The sequence below is a fragment of the Oncorhynchus tshawytscha genome, linkage group LG22 (genome assembly GCF_018296145.1).
Source record: "Oncorhynchus tshawytscha isolate Ot180627B linkage group LG22, Otsh_v2.0, whole genome shotgun sequence".
Taxonomy (NCBI): Eukaryota; Metazoa; Chordata; class Actinopteri; order Salmoniformes; family Salmonidae; genus Oncorhynchus; species Oncorhynchus tshawytscha.
In genome coordinates this window covers 21,224,727-21,245,184 of record NC_056450.1, presented here as the reverse complement: position 1 = coordinate 21,245,184, position 20,458 = coordinate 21,224,727, and the positions used below count along the sequence as shown (strand labels likewise).

At 40.2% G+C, this 20,458-nt stretch overlaps 2 protein-coding genes and 1 non-coding gene across 3 annotated transcripts; 1 reads left to right on the top strand and 2 right to left on the bottom strand.

Annotated features, from left to right (window-relative positions):
* Positions 1-5,676: 5,676 nt before the first annotated feature.
* Positions 5,677-5,749, bottom strand: trnaf-gaa. The gene has a single exon. It is a non-coding gene; the product is annotated as a tRNA-Phe (tRNA).
* A 4,707-nt stretch (positions 5,750-10,456) lies between these two features.
* Positions 10,457-14,083, bottom strand: cfp (complement factor properdin). Its single transcript, XM_024384612.2, has 10 exons — positions 13,877-14,083; positions 13,531-13,669; positions 13,269-13,450; positions 12,999-13,169; positions 12,689-12,883; positions 12,371-12,544; positions 11,442-11,630; positions 11,158-11,269; positions 10,794-10,920; positions 10,457-10,692 (listed from the first exon to the last, which is right to left on the bottom strand). Exons 1-9 carry the CDS (start codon positions 13,929-13,931, stop codon positions 10,794-10,796), a joined length of 1,344 nt encoding a protein of 447 aa, XP_024240380.1. The 5' UTR covers positions 13,932-14,083; the 3' UTR covers positions 10,457-10,692.
* Positions 14,084-15,546: 1,463 nt separating this feature from the next.
* On the top strand, positions 15,547-20,458 carry LOC112222050 (NADH dehydrogenase [ubiquinone] 1 beta subcomplex subunit 11, mitochondrial). The gene is made up of 3 exons (XM_024384611.2): positions 15,547-15,807; positions 16,040-16,170; positions 20,242-20,458. Exons 1-3 carry the CDS (start codon positions 15,622-15,624, stop codon positions 20,369-20,371), a joined length of 447 nt encoding a protein of 148 aa, XP_024240379.1. The 5' UTR covers positions 15,547-15,621; the 3' UTR covers positions 20,372-20,458.

The window sequence follows — 20,458 nt, the reverse complement described above, 5'->3', positions numbered from 1 at the left end:
GTCTGGAGGAAACCTGGCACCCTCCCTACGATGAAGCATGGTGGTGGCAGCATCATGCTGTGGGGATGTTTTTCAGCGGCAGGGACTGAGAGACTAGTCAGGATCGAGGGAAAGATGAACGGCGCAAACTACAGAGAGATCCTTGATGAAAAACTGCTCCAGAACGCTCAGGACCTCAGACTGGGGTGAAGGATCACCTTACAACAGGACGATGACCCTAAGCACACAGTAAAAACAACGCAGGAGTGGCTTTGGGACAAGTCTGTGAATGTCCTTGAGTGGCCCAGCCAGAGCCCGGACTTGAACCCGATCGAATATCTCTGGAGAGAACTGAAAATAGCTATGCAGCGACTCTCTCCATCCAGAGGATCTGCAGAGAGGAATGGGAGAAACTCCCCAAATACAGGTGTGCCAAGCTTCTAGTGTCATACCCAAAAAGACTTGAGGCTGTAATCGCTGCCAAAGGTGCTTCAACAAAGTACTGAGTAAAGAGTCTGAATACTTATGTAAATGTAATATATACATATATATATATATATATATAATATATATATTTAAAAAAAAAAAAAAAATTTTATATACATTTGTGAAAATTTCTGAACCTGTTTTTGTTTGGTCATTATGGGCTATTGTGTGTAGATTTGAGGGGGGAAAAAACAATTGAATCAATTTTAGAATAACAAAATGTGGAAACGTCAAGAGTTCTGAATACTTTCCAAAGGCATTGTGTCTTGCAAAAGTCTGTGCCACCAAGTACTATAGCTCTGGGGTGCCAATAATGTTGTCCATGCCATTTGTCTTAAGTTTACAATTTTAGTTTAGAAAATAAAGTTTACAAAAATCAATTGGTTCTGCAATGTTGGCAATCCAATAACCAGGTGTGGAGACCTAAAGCTTTTTTTCAATTTCAACTTATTTTAGAAGAAATAGGGAATTAAAGAAAAGTGCAAGAGTGCCAATATATTTGTCTGGAACTGTATGGCGGGAGAATTCTCTTTTCCTGTAAGATATTCGATTGAGTGTTCAAAGTTTTCCTCTGAAGCGAAACATTCCATTGTGAATTTTATGGGCCACTTTCAACAGGACAGAACGTTGTGTAACATCCAGGTAGAAATATACTCAACAAAAATATAAACGCAACATGTAAAGTGTTGGTCACATGGTTCATGAGCTGAAATAAAAGATTCCAGAAATTGTATGTATGCACAAAAAGCTTATTTCTCTCAAATGTTGTGCACAAATTTGTTTACATCCCTGTTAATGAGCACTTCAACTTTGCAAAGATAATCCATCCACCTGACAGGTGTGGCATATCAAGAAGCTGATTAAACAGCATGATCATTACAAAGGTACACCTTGTGCTGGGGACAATAAAAGACCACTCAAAAATGTGCGCTTTTGTTACAACACAATGCCACAGATGTCTCAGGTTTTGAAGGGAGCCTTCAATTGGCATGGTGACTGCAGGAATGTCCACCAGAGCTATTGCCAGATAATTTAATTTTAATTTCTCTACCATTAGCCGCCTCCAATGTTGTTTTAGAGAATTTGGCTGTATGTCCAACTGGCCTAACAACCTCAGCCATATAGCGTTGTGTGGGTCATCGTTGTGAACAGAGTGCCCCATGGTGGTAGTAGGGTTATGGTATGGACAGGCATAAGCAATTTGAATCCACAGAGATACCGTGGTGAGTTCTTGAGACCCATTGTCGTGTCATTAATCTGTCGCCATCCCCTCATTTTTCAGCATGATAATGCATGTCGCAAGGATCTGTACACAATTTCTGGAAGCTGAAAATGTCCCAGTTCTCCCATGGCCTGCATACTCACCAGACATGTCACCCGTTGAGCCTGTTTGGGATGCTCTGGATCAATGTGTATGACATTGTGTTCCAGGTCCCGCCACTTCGCACAGCCATTGAACAGGAGTGGGACAACATTCCACAGGCCACAATCAACAGCTTGATCAACTCTATGCAAAGAAGATATACTGCATGAGGAAAATAGTGGTCACACCAGATACTGACTGGTTTACTGATCCACGCCCCTACCTTTTTAAAAAAAGGTATTTGTGACCAACAGATGCATATCTGTATTCCCAGTCATGTGAAATCCTTATATTAGGGCCTAATGAATTCATTTCAAATGACTGATTTCCTTATATGAACTGTAACTCAGTAAAATCTTCGAAATTGTTGCATGTTGCGTTTATATTTTTGTTCAGTGTATATTATGTAGAACAAATCTGACTCTGACATGTAAAATAACATAGGCATCATGGAAAATCCTTGTCTCCAAAAAGTACACTTCAGGAATTTATTTTTATTTTTGGAGATCTCTTTCCAATTCTTCATGTCAACTCTTTTCATGACATTTCTATCTGCAATGTTCCGCAACGTTTGCCTACTGAATGTTGGTATCATGGTTTAATGTGCAGTAGCATTGGAAATGTGGTCCTGATACACCATGTAACAAGAAGAGGACATTACTTCATTTTGTTGTATAGAGTAAGCCTATATGGAACCTCTTTGCAGTGAAGTGCCTTATCACCAGAAGTAATTGTGTACATGTAGCCTTGATTTATGTTAGTTTTTTTGTGAGCTTGATACTCATCTTTATTTACTCCACCAACAAGGCTTAATTATCTTCATATTGAACAGCTTGTGTGTAGCCATTAATGTTGATTGATTTCTTTTTAAGGGTACTGTAAGTGCTATGTATCGGACAAGGACAATGAGAATGTGGGTTAAAATATTTTGAAATGCCAATACCCAGCACAAAATGCCTTCATCAAGTGAAGTAGTACATTTAGCTTTAGGTGTAGGGAAGACAGGCTAGAGAATGGGTTGAATTTGTGTATACAAGTATTGTCTATAAGTCATTTCAGTGAGTGTGAAGTCCTGCAGGCATGCTGGACACATTTTGAAATAGAGCATAATCTCATAATATACTGGAAACATTTTCATAGATTCTAAGTAATCATGTTGACTGTATTTTCGATTTTAAATCTTATTAATACCAAGTGTAGATGGTGCCATGGACAATAATAAATACTGCATATTTTAACGAACCAGACAACAAAATCCTGATACAGTGCCTTCAGAAAGTATTCATACCCTTTGACTTATTCCAGATTTTGTTGTGTTACATCCTGAATTCAATTTTTTTTTCTCACCTATCTTCTCACACTACTATTGCACACAGTGAGTCCATGCTATTTATTATGTGATTTGTTAAGCACATTTTTACTCCTGAATTTATTTAGCCTTGCTATAACAAAGGGGTTGAATACTGATTGACTCAAGACATTTCAGCTTTTCATTTTTTATTAATATGTATACATTTCAAAAAAGATAATTCCACTTTGATATTATAGGGTATTGTGTGGGCCAGTGACAAAATAAAATCTACATTTAGTTCATTTTAAATTCAAGCTGTAACAAAAAAATGTGGAAGAAGTCAAGGGGTGTGAATACTTTCGAAGGTACTGTATCTATCTAGATTAGTCCCATGGAAGAAAGCATCTTATTTTATGATGAAAATGTACACTGAACAAAAATATAAACACAACATGTAAAGTGTTGTTCCCATGTTTCATGAGCTGAAATAAAAGATCCCGGAAATGTTCCATACGCACAAAAGCTTATTTCTCAACTTTTGTAAACTAATTTGTTTACATCCCTGTTAGTGAGCATTTCTCCTTTGCTAAGACAATCCATCCACCTGACAGGTGTGGCATATCAAAAAGCTGATTAAACAGCATGATAATTACACAAGTGCACCTTGTGCTGGGGATAATAAAAGGTCACTAAAATATGCCATTTTGTCACACAACACAATGCCACTGATGTCTCAAGTTTTGATGGAGCGTGCAATTGGCATGTTGACTTCAGGAATGTCCACCAGAGCAGTTGCGAGAGAGAGGTAATGTTAATTTCTCTATCATAAAACCTCTCCAACGTCATTTTAGAGAATTTGTCAGTATGTCCAACCGGCCTCACAACCACAGACCACGTGTATGGCATTGTGTGGGTGAACGGTTTGATGTCAAATTTGTGAGTGCCCCATGGTTGCAGTGGGGTTATGGTATGGGCAGGCATAAGCTATGGACAATGAACACAATTGCATTTTATCGATGGCAATTTGAATGCAAAAAGATACCGTGACGAGATCCTGAGGCCCATTGTCGTGCCATTCCTCCACCTCCATCATCTCATGTTTAAGCATGATAATCCACAGCCCCATGTCGCAAGGATCTGTACACAATTCCTTGAAGCTGATATTATCCCAGTTCTTCCATGGCCTACATACTCATCAGATATGTCACCCATAGAGCATGTTTGGGATGCTCTGGATTGATGTGAACGACAGTGTGTTCCAGTTCCAGCTAATATCCAGCAACTTCGCACAGCCATTGATACTTATTTGTTTTTTAAATATTGGTTCTGAAATAACATCCTATTGGTGAGCCAACTTGCAAATGCAGAGTTTTTTAAAACTTATTTATAAGGAATTCTTATCACTTTACAAAGTTGCCATTCCCTCAGGTATTGCTTTATTATTCAGGAATGTGTCAATACCTGACCCTCAGAGCCTACCTTCCATTAACCCTGTTGACTCATCAGTAGGAAAGATGTTTATCTTTTGGTCCATTCAACAACAGAGCAATACGAACCTTGTTTCAGCAGGATTTTGTTTCTATACCTTATGTCATGCCTTATTGGAATGGTTTGATTGATGATATCTGTTGGAAAAAAGTTTGGATGTTGCTTATTTATTAACAAAATTAAGGAAGTTTCCTTTAAAATTGTTCATAAATATTATCCTGCCAACCACTAAATGAAGATGTTTAAGGAAAACATAAACTCAAATTGTACCTTTTGTAATGAAAACCCAGAAACAGTGTTGCATCTTTTTTGGCATTGTGTTCATGTAAGGAAACTGTGGCAAGACATCAGTAGATTTATAATTGAACACATTTATGAAGATTTTACACTATTGTGGAGAGATGTACTACTTGGATTCTTTACCTACAATAGAAAAAGCTGAAACAATTCAAGTAATTAATTTCATTATTCTTTTGGCCAAATCTCATATTCACAAATTTAAATTTACAAACGAAACACCACATTTTATTACCTTACAAAAATAAATTGAACTATATTTCAAGACAATTAAATACTCTACTAACAAAAAAGCTGTCAGAATTATAAGTGTATGTATGTCCCTTATTAAGGTCCTTGTGTAATGTGATATTGTACCCCCAAGCCCAATTGTCCTTTGTATACTATTTATATATACTTGTGTTCCAACATGTACTTCCTGTATGGATGTGCTGTTAATTTAAAAAAATATATAATAATAAAAAATAATAAAAATACAACAAATTTAAATAAATAAATATCCCCGGATTGGTCTATTTAGTTTGCCTACAAGCGTTCCCGTAAATCTCGCGATGTTGCGTCTCTGGGTTTAGAAACTCTGTGTTTATAACGTCATTGTTCCATCCATATACGGGCCGGGTGTTGTGAATATAAAGTGAGAACAGAACGAGAGAGGCAACCTTTCTATGTAGTTGGCATCAACGCAGGTAGTGCAAAATAAAGTCAAAACACCCATCAGGTAACGTACCGTAAAAGGACAGTTCCGCGAGACTGCTACATAGGAAAAATTAACTGCCGAAACCAGGGATCGAACCAGGGACCTTTAGATCTTCAGTCTAACGCTCTCCCAACTGAGCTATTTCGGCCACTATACAAAAACAGAAAACTGGCATGACTAAATCGACTTTCTGTTATTATACATTACCGTTACATACCCACTGATCCTGGAAGAGTATACGTTATAAGTGCCCCATGAGCTTAGTTCAACTGTCGTACACCATCAGAACCCAGAATATAAGCTTCTTTTACTTAATTGTTCGTATACAATGTCATTGTAAACAAGCAATGTAAAGCCTCAAAACATGGTTTATGTTGATGTCATGGCTCTGGCTTTGAATTTTAGAGTGAATACATTTCTCCAGTCCCATGCATCAGCTTTTTACCAAAACAATTGAAGGGTTTTACCAAAACAGTCATCGCTCTGATATTTTTTGAATGGCGGAGTTCCCATTAAACACCGAAAAAAAGTTTGGTAATGTACCCAGGGGCACAACTTTGGTTTTAGAAGTGTGGGGTCATAATAAAATAATACAAAATTATAACATATTTTTTAGGGGGTAGATCAGCTTTAATATTGCAGATAGATTGAGTATACCACATCAGTCACCAGCTGCATCAATAAGTGCATTGATGATGTCTTTCCAAAAGTGACCATAAGTACATACCCCAACCAGAAGCCATGTATTACAGACAACATCTGCACCGGGCTATAGGGTAGACCAATTGAGACTCACCCACAAAACTTGCATTTCAGAATTTTTGGTGGCATTCCTAATCCAGGATTCAGACACGGCTAGGTCATCAGGGTTGGCGGAGTGTGCTAAAGCAGTGAATAAAGCAAACTTAGGAAGGAGGCTTCTGATGTTACCATGCAAGAACCCAAAGCTTTTACGGTTGCAGAAGTCAACAAATGAGAGTGCCTGGGGACACACAGGGCCTAGGTTAACCTCTACATCACCAGAGGAACAGAGGAGGAGTAGAATGAGGGTACGGCTAAAGACTATAAGAACTGGTCGTCTAGTGCTTTGGGAGCAGAGAATAAAAGGAGCTAATTTCTGGGCGTGGTAGGGGTATATTCAGGGCATAGTGTACAGAAAAGGGTATGGTAGGGTGCGAGTACAGTGGGGGTAAACCTAGGCATTGAGTGACGATGAGAAAGGTTGCATCTCTGGAGGCGCCAGTTAAGCTAAATGCGGTCTCCACATGTGTGGGGGGTGGGAGAAGGGGGCTATCTGAGGCATGTTGAGCAGGACTAGGGGTTCCGCAGTCAAATAAAACAATGAGAGCTGCCCTAAACAAGGCATATTGACATTAGAGAAAGGCATAAAGCAATCACAGGTGTTGATTGGAAGAGCTAAGACAACAACGGGTGAGACAACAACGGGTAAACAGCTAGGACAACAACGGGTAAAATGACGATGAGCGGGAGACACGGCATTCAGGAAGCTAGCAATCCGGGTCTAGCAGAAGGATCATCACCAACATCTGCGAAGCAGAGGCCGGTTGAGAGCACATCGGCCGAATTACGCCAGCAGACCAGTCTTGATGGATCGGCGAGGCTCCGTGTCAATAAAGGGTCCAGGCCAATTGGCAAGAGAGGTATTGTAGGTGGTGTACTTCGTTTGCTAGCCGGGAGATGGGCCTAGCTCGAGGCTAACTGGTGCATGCTTCTGGACAAGGGCGTTAGCCACAATAGCCACTTGGCAGCAACTAGCTAGCTGCGAAGAACCGGTGTAATTAGTAAGGAACTCCCCTCACGTGGGTGTCTAGGTTTTAATTGAAAAGCCCTCCGTGGAATGAGTATGACATGCCTGCCTTAAAGGTTAACTCTCAACCCCTACTTCAGCCTTTGCCAAAACCCTTCAAATTTGCAAAAAATCCATTCTGGGCTGCGTTCAGTAAGCTTTCACATTCTGGAATCTTCAATTGAACGGAAACGGTGCTGTACTGAACAACCAGTTGAAAAACGGGAAGGGGTTGGTTTTGGAACGCTGTCAGCATGGCTACTGCCCTTTAAATACATCACTCATCGCTTCAAGCCACACCTCGCCACCCCCAAACAGGAGCAAATGTACCTCAATGTCTTCAAACACATACAAGAACGATTTTGGGAAACGTGTCGTTCAGTACAAACCATTCCAAAACGTAGCAAACATTCAAGCAAACTGAACACACCTCAGGTGAGAAGTTGTGGGTAGGGGGAATTGCTCATAAATATTTATAAATGAACGTAGTTGTACATGATCCCAACATTTTATCATTAAAGCATTCTTAACAGAAGTCCACTGGCACGCTCTGATAATACAATTACCTTTATCTCACAATGGTAAAGCTTAGAGTTCTATCTATTGCCACTTATGGTATACGTTTGAATCCCCCATGGGGCGCAAGAAAAAAAGTGTGCTCACATTTAGGAGGAAAAGTGCAGTCATCACCTTGAAAATTAAAATGAGTGGCTCAATTCAATCCACCACGCATTGCAGTATTTAAGAAGTAGCTCATTTTCCAATGGTCAAATGAACTCAGATTGGTTTTGGGTAGTGTATAAAAACCTCCAACTACTACCAGGGCGACCCCTCTCACAGGTATACTTTCCCTTTTCAGAATTAGAAGTGTGTGGGCATGGGATGAATATTGTAAATAAAGTATTTGGAGAAAAAAAATATCTTCCCCATGTGGGATTAGTACTCGCAACTAAATATTTTTAGAACTAACCTGGGGCGGCAGGGTAGCCTAGTGGTTAGAGTAGCAACCGGAAGGTTGCAAGTTCAAAACTCCCAAACTGGCAAGTCTGTTGTTCTGCCCCTGAACAGGCAGTTAACCCACTGTTCCTAGGCTGTCATTGAAAATAAGAATTTGTTCTTAACTGACTTGCCTAGGTAAAATAAAAAAGATAGACCACAGCCTGTCATTTCCAATTGTGGGCAGAACAAGCAAGGAGGTGGACAGAACCAAGCATGGGCAAGAGAGCTCCTTTTGGCACATGCTAGTATGTATTTGCATACAGTGCATTCGGAAAGTATTCAGACCCAGTGGCTTTTTCCACATTTTGTTACGTTACAGCCTTATTCTAAAATGGATTAAATAACATGTTCCTCATCAATCTACACATGTCACGGAATCCTCCGGAACTTTCATTAATCACACCTGGCCCCTATTCCCAGTGATTAGTAATTGTATAAGTGTGTCTTTGGTTTACCATTGTCCTGTCGATTATTGTTACTATGTCTGTTGGTTCATGTGAGTACCTGTGCTGTGTATTTTGGCTTTCGTACTATTGTGGATTTTGCAGATGATTACGCGTCTCATCTCACACTTGTGTTATTTATTCAAGGTACTCCTCGCTTTTGTTTGGGTTTCAACCATGTGTTTTGTATAGTGTTTGTTTGGTCTTCGTCCAGGTGCCTTTACACGGCACACCGTAATTTGGGTGTAATAACAAACCCTATTACGCATTCCTGCGCCTGTCTCCCCACCCTCATACCAACGTGACAACACACAATATCACATCATGACAAAGCAAAATAAGGTTTTTAGAAATATTTGAATTGTATTAAAAATGTAAAAAACAAAATACCTTATTTACATAAGTATTCAGAAGGCCAGCATCCCAGAGTCACTGTTGACGTTGAGACTGGTGTTTTGCGGGTACTATTTAATGAAGCTGCCAGTTGAGGACTTGTAAGGCCTGTTTCTCAAACTAGACACTCTAATGTACTTGTCCTTTTGCTCAGTTGTGGTTAGGCCAGTTTGCGCTGTACTGTGAAGGGAGTAGTACACAGCGTTGTACGAGATCTTCAGTTTCTTGGCAATTTCTCGCATGGAATAGCCTTCATTTCTCGGAACAAGAATTGACTGATGAGTTTCAGAAGAAAGTTATTTGTTTCTAGCCATTTTGAGCCTGTAATCGAAACCACAAATGCTGATGCTCCAGATACTCAACTAGTCTAAAGAAGACCAGTTTTATTGCTTCTTTAAATCAGGACAACAGTTTTCAGCTGTGCTAATATAATTGCAAAAGGGTTTTCTAATGATCAATTAGCCTTTTAAAATGATAAACTTGGATTAGCTAACACAACATGCCATTGGAACACAGGAGTGATGGTTGCTGATAATGGGCCTCTGTACGCTTATATAGATATTCCATTTTTTTTTAAATCAACTGTTTCCAGCTACAGTAGTGATTTACGACATTAACAATGTCTACACTGTATTTCTGATCAATTTGATGTTATTTTAATAGACAAAAAAAATAGAGTTTCTTTCAAAACAAGGACTGTTCTAAGTGACCCCAAACTTTTGAATGTTAGTGTAGGTCCTGGATGGCAGGAAGCTTGGGCCCAATGATGTATTGGGCCGTACGCACTACCCTCTGTAGGGCCTTACGGTCAGATGCCTAGCAGTTGCCATACTGGACGGTGATGCAACTGATCAGGATGCTCCCGATTGTGCAGCTGTATAACTTTATGAGGATCTGGGGACCCATGCCAAATATTTTTCATTCTCGTGACCTCTTCACGACTGTCTTGGTGTGTTTGGACCATGATAGTTTGTTGGTGATAGGGACACCAAGGAACTTGAAACTCTCAACCCGCTCCATGACAGCCCCATCAATGTTAATGGGGGCCTGTTCGGCACAACTTTTCCTGTGGTCCATGATCTGCTCCTTTGTCTTGCTCACATTGAGGGAGATGTTGTTGTCCTGGCACCACACAATTTGTTATGCATGAATGAAGTTTTCAATAATCACTACAGTTAATGCAATACTGCATTTGAAATTAAAAGACTTCATAGACTGTTCACTTCCTATCAAGGAATTGCTTTAATGTCTTTTTATTTCTTTAGGAAAATACATTATTATGAAAAGTGTAGTCATAATAAACTACTCTGTGTTACTACTGGTTCATGAAGGCTGCATAGACATATGTGACCAAAAGCAGTGAAATCACATGGCTAGACAATTCAATGTGTCATTTTCTAAGTTGACAATCCTTATCCCCCTCCAGGCTTGTGTTTTGATCAAAAGACTCTGAAAAAAGTCAGACATTTAGAGATTGCATTAGAGCTGACCAAAGTCCATTTAAAATTGATATTGCAACTGTGAAATCAATGTTAATGATAAGGTATTACCTATGTGTCACATAGAGGAACCTTTATACAAGCCAGAGTCTCTTTTGTGTCCTTCAACAGTGTGCAGTTCACTTTTGGCTTCCCTTCAAAATATGCTTTAGCCTTAATAGGATACCCTATTGCCTCCCTGGCATGGAAACAAATAGCAAATAAAGAGTTAGATTCACCCAATTTACACCTGACACACCAAACAATAGCAGAGTGCACAGATTTCACACCGCACCAGATAATATTGAATGTGCCACTGAGCCCAAGCAATGCCTAAATCATGTTTAGCCTACTTATTGAGAGGCATAAGAGTAGATACACACAAATTACTTGGTTAATCAGTGTGTAATAACAGTATACTATACAGTCTCCTTACGGGTATTCTGAGAGATTAGGTATGCACTTGCGTTCTCTGGTCCTTTTGACTCCTTCTCCACAGGGGGGCTCACAATGACTCCACTCACTCCATTCACTCAACTTACTATCAACTAAACACAAGCGAAGCATTATGTGAGGAACATAACTTCTTAGCCTACTGGTCATGAAATCTGATTTGTATTCAACTATCACTGAAAAACAATGCAACACTTGGATTGAATTAAAGTTGAAAGAGGCATCAAATCAAACACAGCTCAATCAATGGAAAAAAAATGAACTCACAGTAGCAAGATTTAATGTCAAAGCAGGGCCTGTAGTCTGTGATCTTTCCTTCACACGTCAACCCACCAAAACCTGTGTGTTCACACCATCTTTGGCGTCTTTGCTGTCCACCAATTTTTCGACATTTAATGTTTCCTCTATTAGATTTACATTCTTCCCATGTCCCCCACTGCGACCACTGACCATCCACTGTGGAACAAAGAAATAACTATTATCCCCATGGGAAGTCTTTCAGTTCTTAGGAGGGCTTGAAGGATAAAATGGTTTCACTACTGAATACCATATACAGTGTTACGAAACCAACTAGCTAGCCTACAGATGTTGATACACTCGCTATGTCTAGGGATCCTAGGACTAGCTAAATGGTCTGTAACCTGATTTAATCTGTGCATTTATGTGAAAAGTAAAAGTATGCGGACAGCATGTGCCCCAGGGGACAGCAACCTTAACTCGGTCCAGGGCCAGCACCGTCTTGAACCCCAGGTTGGCCAGCCATTTGTTCAGTTTATGGTGACGAAAATAATTATATACAAAAAGAAAAGAACAAAAAAACAAAACTAAAAAGGTAACGCAAAACAAACACTGGCAGGCCGTACCTGTGTGCTTATCAAGGCCTCGCACAATACTTGGACCCCGTTACCGTTGACACCTAGAGATGTGGTGTAGAAGGGTGCTGTCTATCTTTTGCGAACACTAAACTACGCCCATATCATAACAACAGTAATAGTATTACTGTTAAAGTATATAATATTATAATTACAGTGACTAAAATAAACATCTGACCTCAGTTGTGTGAACGCTATAATCCTCTCAAGAGAGGCTAAGTTTGATCAAATGACTCATTCACTAAAAACAACATTTGCTCAGAGGTTAATAACTGATGAAATGGGCAGAGGGAATGGGTTATTCTCTGGCTGTCAGTATTTTACCTGGGCAATGGTTTTTGGTATTGCAGATTTGTGTGTCTTTATTAGATCCAGAGCAGGGCAGACCTCCATGTTTAGTGGCTGGGTTGTCACACTGTCTGAGCATTTCATTAACCCCAACCCCACAGGTAACGGAGCAGGAGCTGGGGGGGCCCCACGGTCCCCAGTTACCATTCACTGTTGAGGATAATCGGGAGGTTTGTTTGACATACACTATGAGTACATGTTATTGCTACATTCTGTGTATGAATACAAGCAATAGCTTTAGGATATCAGTCAGAACCTCAGAGGAAAATTTTAATGCTTTGCCATGTCATTTACCAGGACATGAAGGAAGCTCATCACAGGTCCTAGTTTCGCTCCCTAACCCAGGGCATTCATCACCAGGGGGCACTGAGGATGGTGGTGGATTGGAGCATGATCTGTAGCGCCGCTGTGTAGGTCTGGGTAAATCCTCCCTTGCACAAGTGCCTGAGCATGGCTGCCAACTCTCCCAGTTTGACCAACCACCATGGGCTACAGTTGAAATAGGAGGTGAGTGGTGAAAACACGTCAAACTTGTATCATGTATGGAGATGGTTATTGCATTACGTGAAGGAATAGAGTGTGTCTAAATCATGATGGTCTTTACTTGGACAGACGCGATCAACCAAGCAGTGTTCCTCCTCTTCACTTGGACCTTCGCAGCTGCTTCCACATCTAGGTGGTGGTTCGGTGCATGTCCTCATTCTCTTTCTCATGCCCTTCTCACAAGTTGCTGAACAGGGCTGCCACTCACCCCACTTGCTCCATTGTCCATGTTCTGTACAATTTTCAGCAAGATCATTAAAAGAGGCACAAAATACCTTGACTTCAGATATTATTGAATGTATGTTCCCTGACTGTTAGAAGGGATCTGTACCTGGACAACAGTCTGGCTCAATGCAAACTTTGGTCTCTAACGTTAGTTTCTGAAGCTCTTCAAGGCTACTGTTCAGAGTACATTTTCCACGTCCCTGGCATTCTCGCCGTCTCTGCGAAACTCCCTCCTTACAGGGGACAGAGCAGCGGCCCCAAGGAGTCCATTCAGACCACGAAGCTGGGCTACAGGTGACATAAAACACACCATATCACATCCTGCACTGGGACATTGTCGTCCAAATCTGAAACCAATTGAGACTCACCCACAAAACTTGCATTTTCCATCTGCTCCAATGTAGCCATAGTGAGGGTTAAGACAACAGTCTTCAATTGTCACCTCTCCCAGGAGATCGCCACAATCCCCATTATCAAACCTGCTGTAACATTTCACCTCCTGTGATACTGGAAACATATAGATTGAAGCAGTGACTAGAACAATCCTTTTTTCTAGCATTTTATCATATTATTAAAAAGTAACGTGATGTGTCTAACATAATAGTGAAGTGTTGTATTCACAACTCAATATACTAAATATCACATTTAGTTTACTGATGTTATGAGGTTGAAAATAAATATTTATTTTTAAACAACAATAATAAAGTCACTGACCTGATTCCCTGAAGGTGATCAGCAAAACCAATGAAGTCCACAACACCTGTACCATTTCTCTGTCGGTCTATGCCTAGTATTTCTTACTCTAGCTCTCTGTCCACTCTCACCTAGCAGGCTTCTCCAGAGATACTGTATATAATGACGAGATGGTATTGTCTCTGCCCTAACAATGGGAGTCGTCCCAAAGGCGAATAAGGCAGGTGATCTGCTCTGCATATTAGTCTCTCTATGATTGGTCTACTTATTGCTGTATTCTCACAGGAGTGGGCCCTCTCACTTCACCTCTTCCCTCTGGTTTATGTTTCACTTTATTGGAATTTGGAAACAAATAGGAAAGGGCATGCTTCCCATTCCCGTAAGGTTAATAAACTCATACCTCCCCCTGACCATCATGACCTTTTTGCAGCATTGTTACGCAATTGTTGCACAAAATGCCAGATGCACTATGTTTAAGGATCCACCCAAATCTAACTGCCTGTAGCTCAGGACATGCATATTCTTGATACCATTTGAAAGGAAACCCTTTGAAGTTTGTAGAAATGTGAAATGAATGTAGGAGAATATAAGACATTAGATCTGGTAAAAGATAATACAAATATATATATATATATATATATCATCTTTGAAATGCAAGAGAAAGGCCATAATGTATTATTCCAGCCCAGGTGCAATTTAAATGTTGGCCACTAGATGACAGCAGTGCATGTGCAACGTTTTAGACTGATCCAATGAACCATTGCATTTCTGTTCAAAATGTATCAAGACTGCCCAAATGTGCCTAATTGGTTTATTAATAACTTTTCAAGTTTAAAACTGTGCACTCTCAAACAATAGCATGGTATTCTTTCACTTTCATAGCTACTGTAAATTGGACAGTGCAGTTAGATTAACAATAATTTCTGCCAATATCAGATATGTCTATGTCCTGGGAAATTGTCTTATTACTTACAACCTCATGCTAATCGCATTAGCCTACGTTAGCTCAACCGTCCCACGGGGACCCACCGATCCTGTAGAGGTTTTAAACATAGAAGACTTAAAGACTTTAGGCAATATAAAAGATGAAAGTGAAATAAAAAATATGTAATCAAATAGTATAAAAGCGACAGGCAGTGTATTAGAGATACAGTTTAAGATCTTGGATGCCTGATTACCATACATTTTGAAGACAGTCATTCTAATCACTGTATGAATGAAGCAATTTGGAAATATATGAAGCAATTTTGGCAATTTGCCCAATAAAAGTGCATAACGTTTGCCTTTAAAAAAAATAATTGTAATTTAGCAGACGCTCTTTACCAGAGCGATTTACAGATCATCTAAAAGGTTGCTAGTCGAGAAAACCACAAATCATAGCCATAATAAGTTAAACTTCTCAAAGCCTCTATCAGCAAAGTCAGTGCTAGTAAGAAAATAAAAGTGCGGGTGTTAGTGCTAGAAAGGCAAGGGAGCTCGTTTTTTCACGTATTTTTTTAATTCGTTGAAATCTTGAATTTGATTCAATATTTGCTCAACAAACATTGCACCTCATAAGAAATATATTTTCGCAACTAACTGCCTTATCTCATTATTTCCAGTAGGCTGTGCTCGTGGTAGGTGACATCCACTGACAGCAGACACATCCCGCCCAGTAGGCGGCGATCAATAACCTCTTTTGAAATGATCTGCTTCAGTTCCACAAGCTGAAGAAAAGGGCAAAAAATTCCGGTGCCGGGTCGACACGACAGTGTTGCCCTGTCAAAATGCTCGCCCGGTTGTCACGGTTTAGGCCTGCCTTGGCCCGTTTTCGCACAAATCCGGCGTTTGGGGCTCGGTTCGTATCGCAATCTGCACCCTCGGGTGCTGCTGGTTCGGCCACTGTATCGGATTTGCAGCCCTCACGTGCCACGGAAAGTCATGGACACGCAGAGGTCAGCGCGTTCGAGAAGGTGAGTTGGTTCTGAATCTAAACGGAAATACCCTACTCTTGCTAGCCAGCTCATATCTGGTATTATTGACAATATTACACATTCAATATAGTTTGACTTAACGATACACATTCCTTCAGTCAAACATAGTGCCTAAATACTTTACTAACTGCACTCAGGTGTAGTAAATACTAGCTAGCAAACAATCCAGTGTAGCATGAAAGCATAATAACAATATCTCAAATCTCTACAGAATCGAGATTATCATGGGTTCTCTCAGGATCCTGTCGTTGACGAGTGGAACATGAGGATGGCCTTCTTCTTTGGCATCTCCATGGCTATTGTGGTTGGGGGTACCTTCATCCACTATTTACCAGACCATGGGTATGTTTAAGCACACTGCACATCCCTCTTTGTGGCTTGATCTTCATCACTTGCACAATGATGCAAGTAGGTGCACAATGAGTAAGTGACAACTGAAAAGCCGAGCTACAGTAAAAATATAACACTGCTATTACATTATAACAGCTATTATAGCTATAGCTATTATAACACACTATTTTCGGTTAAAGGGACATTCCAAAATTGCTCTACTTCATATTCATCATCAAAACCACCACCACATAAACATGTGAATATTGCACGTTTCTATGTTTTGTAGTAAAAAAAAAAACATAGGGGAAGATAAGTCTAGGGACTTTTAAGTGTCCGCTTCATATTCATCATCTCCAGCACAACCTCAACATATGTGAAAACTGCAAATTTCTATGTTTTGTAGTAACATCATCAACCAATTATTATGCAATGCACACGGGGCGGCAGGGTAGCCTAGTGGTTAGAGCGTTGGACTAGTAACCGAAAGGTTGCAAGTTCGAATCCCCGAGCTGACAAGGTACAAATCTGTTGTTCTGCCCCTGAACAGGCAGTTAACCCACTGTTCCTAGGTCGTCATTGAAAATAAGAATTTGTTCTTAACTGACTTGCCTGGTCAAATAAAGGTAAAATTAAAATAAAATACTGATGTTACTACAAAACATAGAAATTTGCAGTTTTCACATATAGTTGAAGTTGGAAGTTTACATACACTAATGTTGGAGTCATTAAAACTCGTTTTTTCAACCACTCCACAAATGTCTTGTTAACAAACTATAGTTTTGGCAAGTCGGTTAGAACATCTACTTTATGCATGGCCAAAGTAATTTTTCCAACAATTGTTTACAGATTATTTCACTATCACAATTCCAGTGGGTCAGAAGTTTACATACACTATGTTGACTGTGCCTTTTAAACAGCTTGGAAAATTCTAGAAAGTGATGTCATGGCTTTAGAAGCTTCTGATAGGCTAATTGACATCATGAGTCAATTTGCAGTTTACCTGTGGATGTATTTCAAGGCCTACCTTTAAACTCAGTGCCTATTTGCTTGACATCATGGGAAAATGAAAAGAAATCAGCCAAGACCTTAGAAAAAAATTGTAGACCTCCACATGTCTGGTTCATCCTTGGGAGCAATTTCCAAACGCCTGAAGGTACCATGTTCATCTGTACAAACAATAGTACGCAAGTATAAACACCATGGGACCACGCAGCTGTCATACCACTAAGGTTACACGTTCTGTCTCCTCGAGATGAACGTACTTTGGTACGAAAAGTGCAAATCAATCCCAGAACAACAGCAAAGGACCTTGTGACGAGGCTGGAGGAAACAGGTACAAAAGTATCTATAGCCACAGTAAAATGAGTCTTATATCGACATAACCTGAAAGGCCGCTCAGCATGGAAGAAGCCACTGCTCCAAAACCGCCATTAAAAAAGCCAGACTACGGTTTTCAACTGCACATGGGGACCAAGATTGTACTTTTTGGAGAAATGTCCTCTCGTATGATGAAACAAAAATAGAACTGTTTGGCCATAAAGACCATTGATATGTTTAGAGGAAAAAGGGGGAGGCTTGCAAGCCTAAGAACACCATCCCAACTGTGAAACACGGGGGTGGCAGCATCATGTTGTGGGGGTGCTTTGCTGCAGGAGGGACTGGTGCACTTCACAAAATAGATGGCATCATGAGGCAGGAAAATTATGTGGATATATTGAAGCAACATCTCAAGACATCAGTCAGGAAGTTAAAGCTTGGTCGCAAATGGGTCTTCCAAATGGACAATGACCCCAAGCACACTTCCAAAGTTGTGGCAAAATGGCTTAAGGACAACAAAGTCAAGGTATTAGAGTGGCCATCACAAAGCCCTGACCTCAAGCCTATATAAAATTTGTGGGCAGAACTGAAAAAGCATGTGCGAGCAAGGAGGCCTACAAACCTGACTCAGTTACACCAGCTCTGTCAGGAAGGATGGGCCAAAATTCAACCAACTTATTGTGGGAAGCTTGTGGAAGGCTACCTGAAACATTTGACCCAAGTTAAACAATTTAAAGGCAATGCTACCAAATACTAATTGAGTGTATGTAAACTTCTGACCCACTGGGAATGTGATGAATGAAAAAAGCTGAAATAAATCGTTCTCTCTTATTATTCTGACATTTCACATTCTTAAAATAAAGTGGTGATCCTAACTGACCTAAGACAGGGAATGTTTTTATTAGGATTAAATGTCAGGAATTGTGAAACTGGGATTAAATGTATTTGGCTAAGGTGTATGTAAACTTCTGACTTCAACTGTATGTTGATGTTGGGGTGGTGCTGGAGATGAATATGAAGCTGACACTTTAAAAAAAGGCCCTTTCCTGATGTGAGGAGACTTACCATACGACAGTTGGCGATGTGACCAGAGTGTAATGAGGCCCAACTTTATGCAAATCAGATGTTCCTGGGGGGGAGGGAATACTTACAAGATAGCTTTGACACATGCTGTTTGGAAGAAATGGGCCGATCTAGGCAATGCCTGAACAAAAATACAATTTTATTGGGCAAATTGTACAACAATTTCATAGGTTTTACTGAGTTACAGTTCATGTAAGGAAATCAGTTAATTGAAATGAATTAGGCCCTAATCTATGCACTTCACATAACTGGGAATAAAGATATGCATTTGTTGGTCACAGATACGTAAATAAAACATTTTTAAAAAGGAACCAGTTGGAGAGAACCATGCAGCACGACATCTCCTTCGCATAGAGTTGATCAGGTTGTTGATTGTGGCCTGTGGAATGTTGTCCCACTCCTCTTCAATGTCTGTGTGAAGTTGCTAGATATTGGTGGGAACTGGAACACACTGTCGTACACCGATCCAGAGCTTCCCGAACATGCTCAATGGGTGACATGTCTGGTGAGTATGCAGGCCATGGAAGAACTGGAACATTTTGCACATCCAGGAATTGTGTGCAGATCTTAGACATGGGTCCGTGCATTATCATGCTGAAACATGAGGTGATTGTGGCGGATGAATAGCATGACAATGGGCTCGTGTGGTTACGTGTTCTGCGTTTGTGAGGCCGGTTGGACATACTGCCAAATTCCTTAAATCAATGGAGATGGCTTACGGGGAAAAAAATGAATATATAATTATCTGGCAATAGCTCTGGTGGACGTTCCTGCAGTCAGCATGCAAACTGCACGCTCCCTAAGAACTTGAGACATCTGTGGCATTGTGTTGTGTGACAACTGCACATTTGTGTCCTTTTATTGTACCCAGCACAAGGTGCACATGTGTAATGATCATGCTGTTTATTCAGCTTCTTGATATGCGAACCTGTCAGGTGGATATATTATCTTGCCAAAGGAGAAATGCTCACTAAAAGGGAAGTAAACAAATGTGCACAATTTGATTGAAATATGCACAAAAAGCTTATGTACAACTTTTGGGTTCTTTTTATTTCAGTATCCAGTTGATGTGTGGTAAAGGAGCATACTTATCATAGCACAAATTCACATTTTCTTTTGGAAAAGTATTTTTGAATAATAGGATTTCAAATGGACATTTTAGTCATTTAGCAGACGCTCTTACAGTAGTGACTGCATATATTTTTTTCGAACTGGTCCCCCGTGGGAATCAAACGCAAAACTCTGGCGTCGCAAGCACCATGCGCTACCAATGGAGCTACATTGGACAATAAGCTGTGTTACAATGGATTGATGGAACTTTGGATAGTAGACCACTCAATTCCACAAGTCAATGCTGCGTTCCTGGACTCCAAAAATGACACCGGTGCATATAGATGTCGGAATTCCGACAGGACGTCTTCGTGCTAAAACAATCTAGTTTTTAAAACAATGGCTCGTGACAGGGTTCAATGCACTGATAAATCGGCACCGTCTACTTTTTCCTTTTTTCAAATTGATGGCATCTTGGAGCTAAAATGGGGATCATGTATACTGTGCTAATGGGATTCATTTTTTTGTATAATGGAGAGCAATGTGCACTACGGCAAACAACTGTGCTATATTGAATTGATCATCAAACACTATTTGATTAGTCTTTTTGACCGGTCTTTTTCTCACCAGTATGAGGCAGTGGGCCAGGAGGGAAGCAGAAAGGTTGATCACACAGAGGGAGGCTGCAGGTCTTCTTCTTATGGAGGAGAACTACTATGACCCAAGCAAGATTGTGCTACCAGGAGCCGGAGAGGAGTAGGATGTACTATAAGAAGCTGTTCACTGAATGTTTATTTCAAACTTTTTTTCTTGTCAGTAAAATGTAATAAATGTCTTCCACACCATT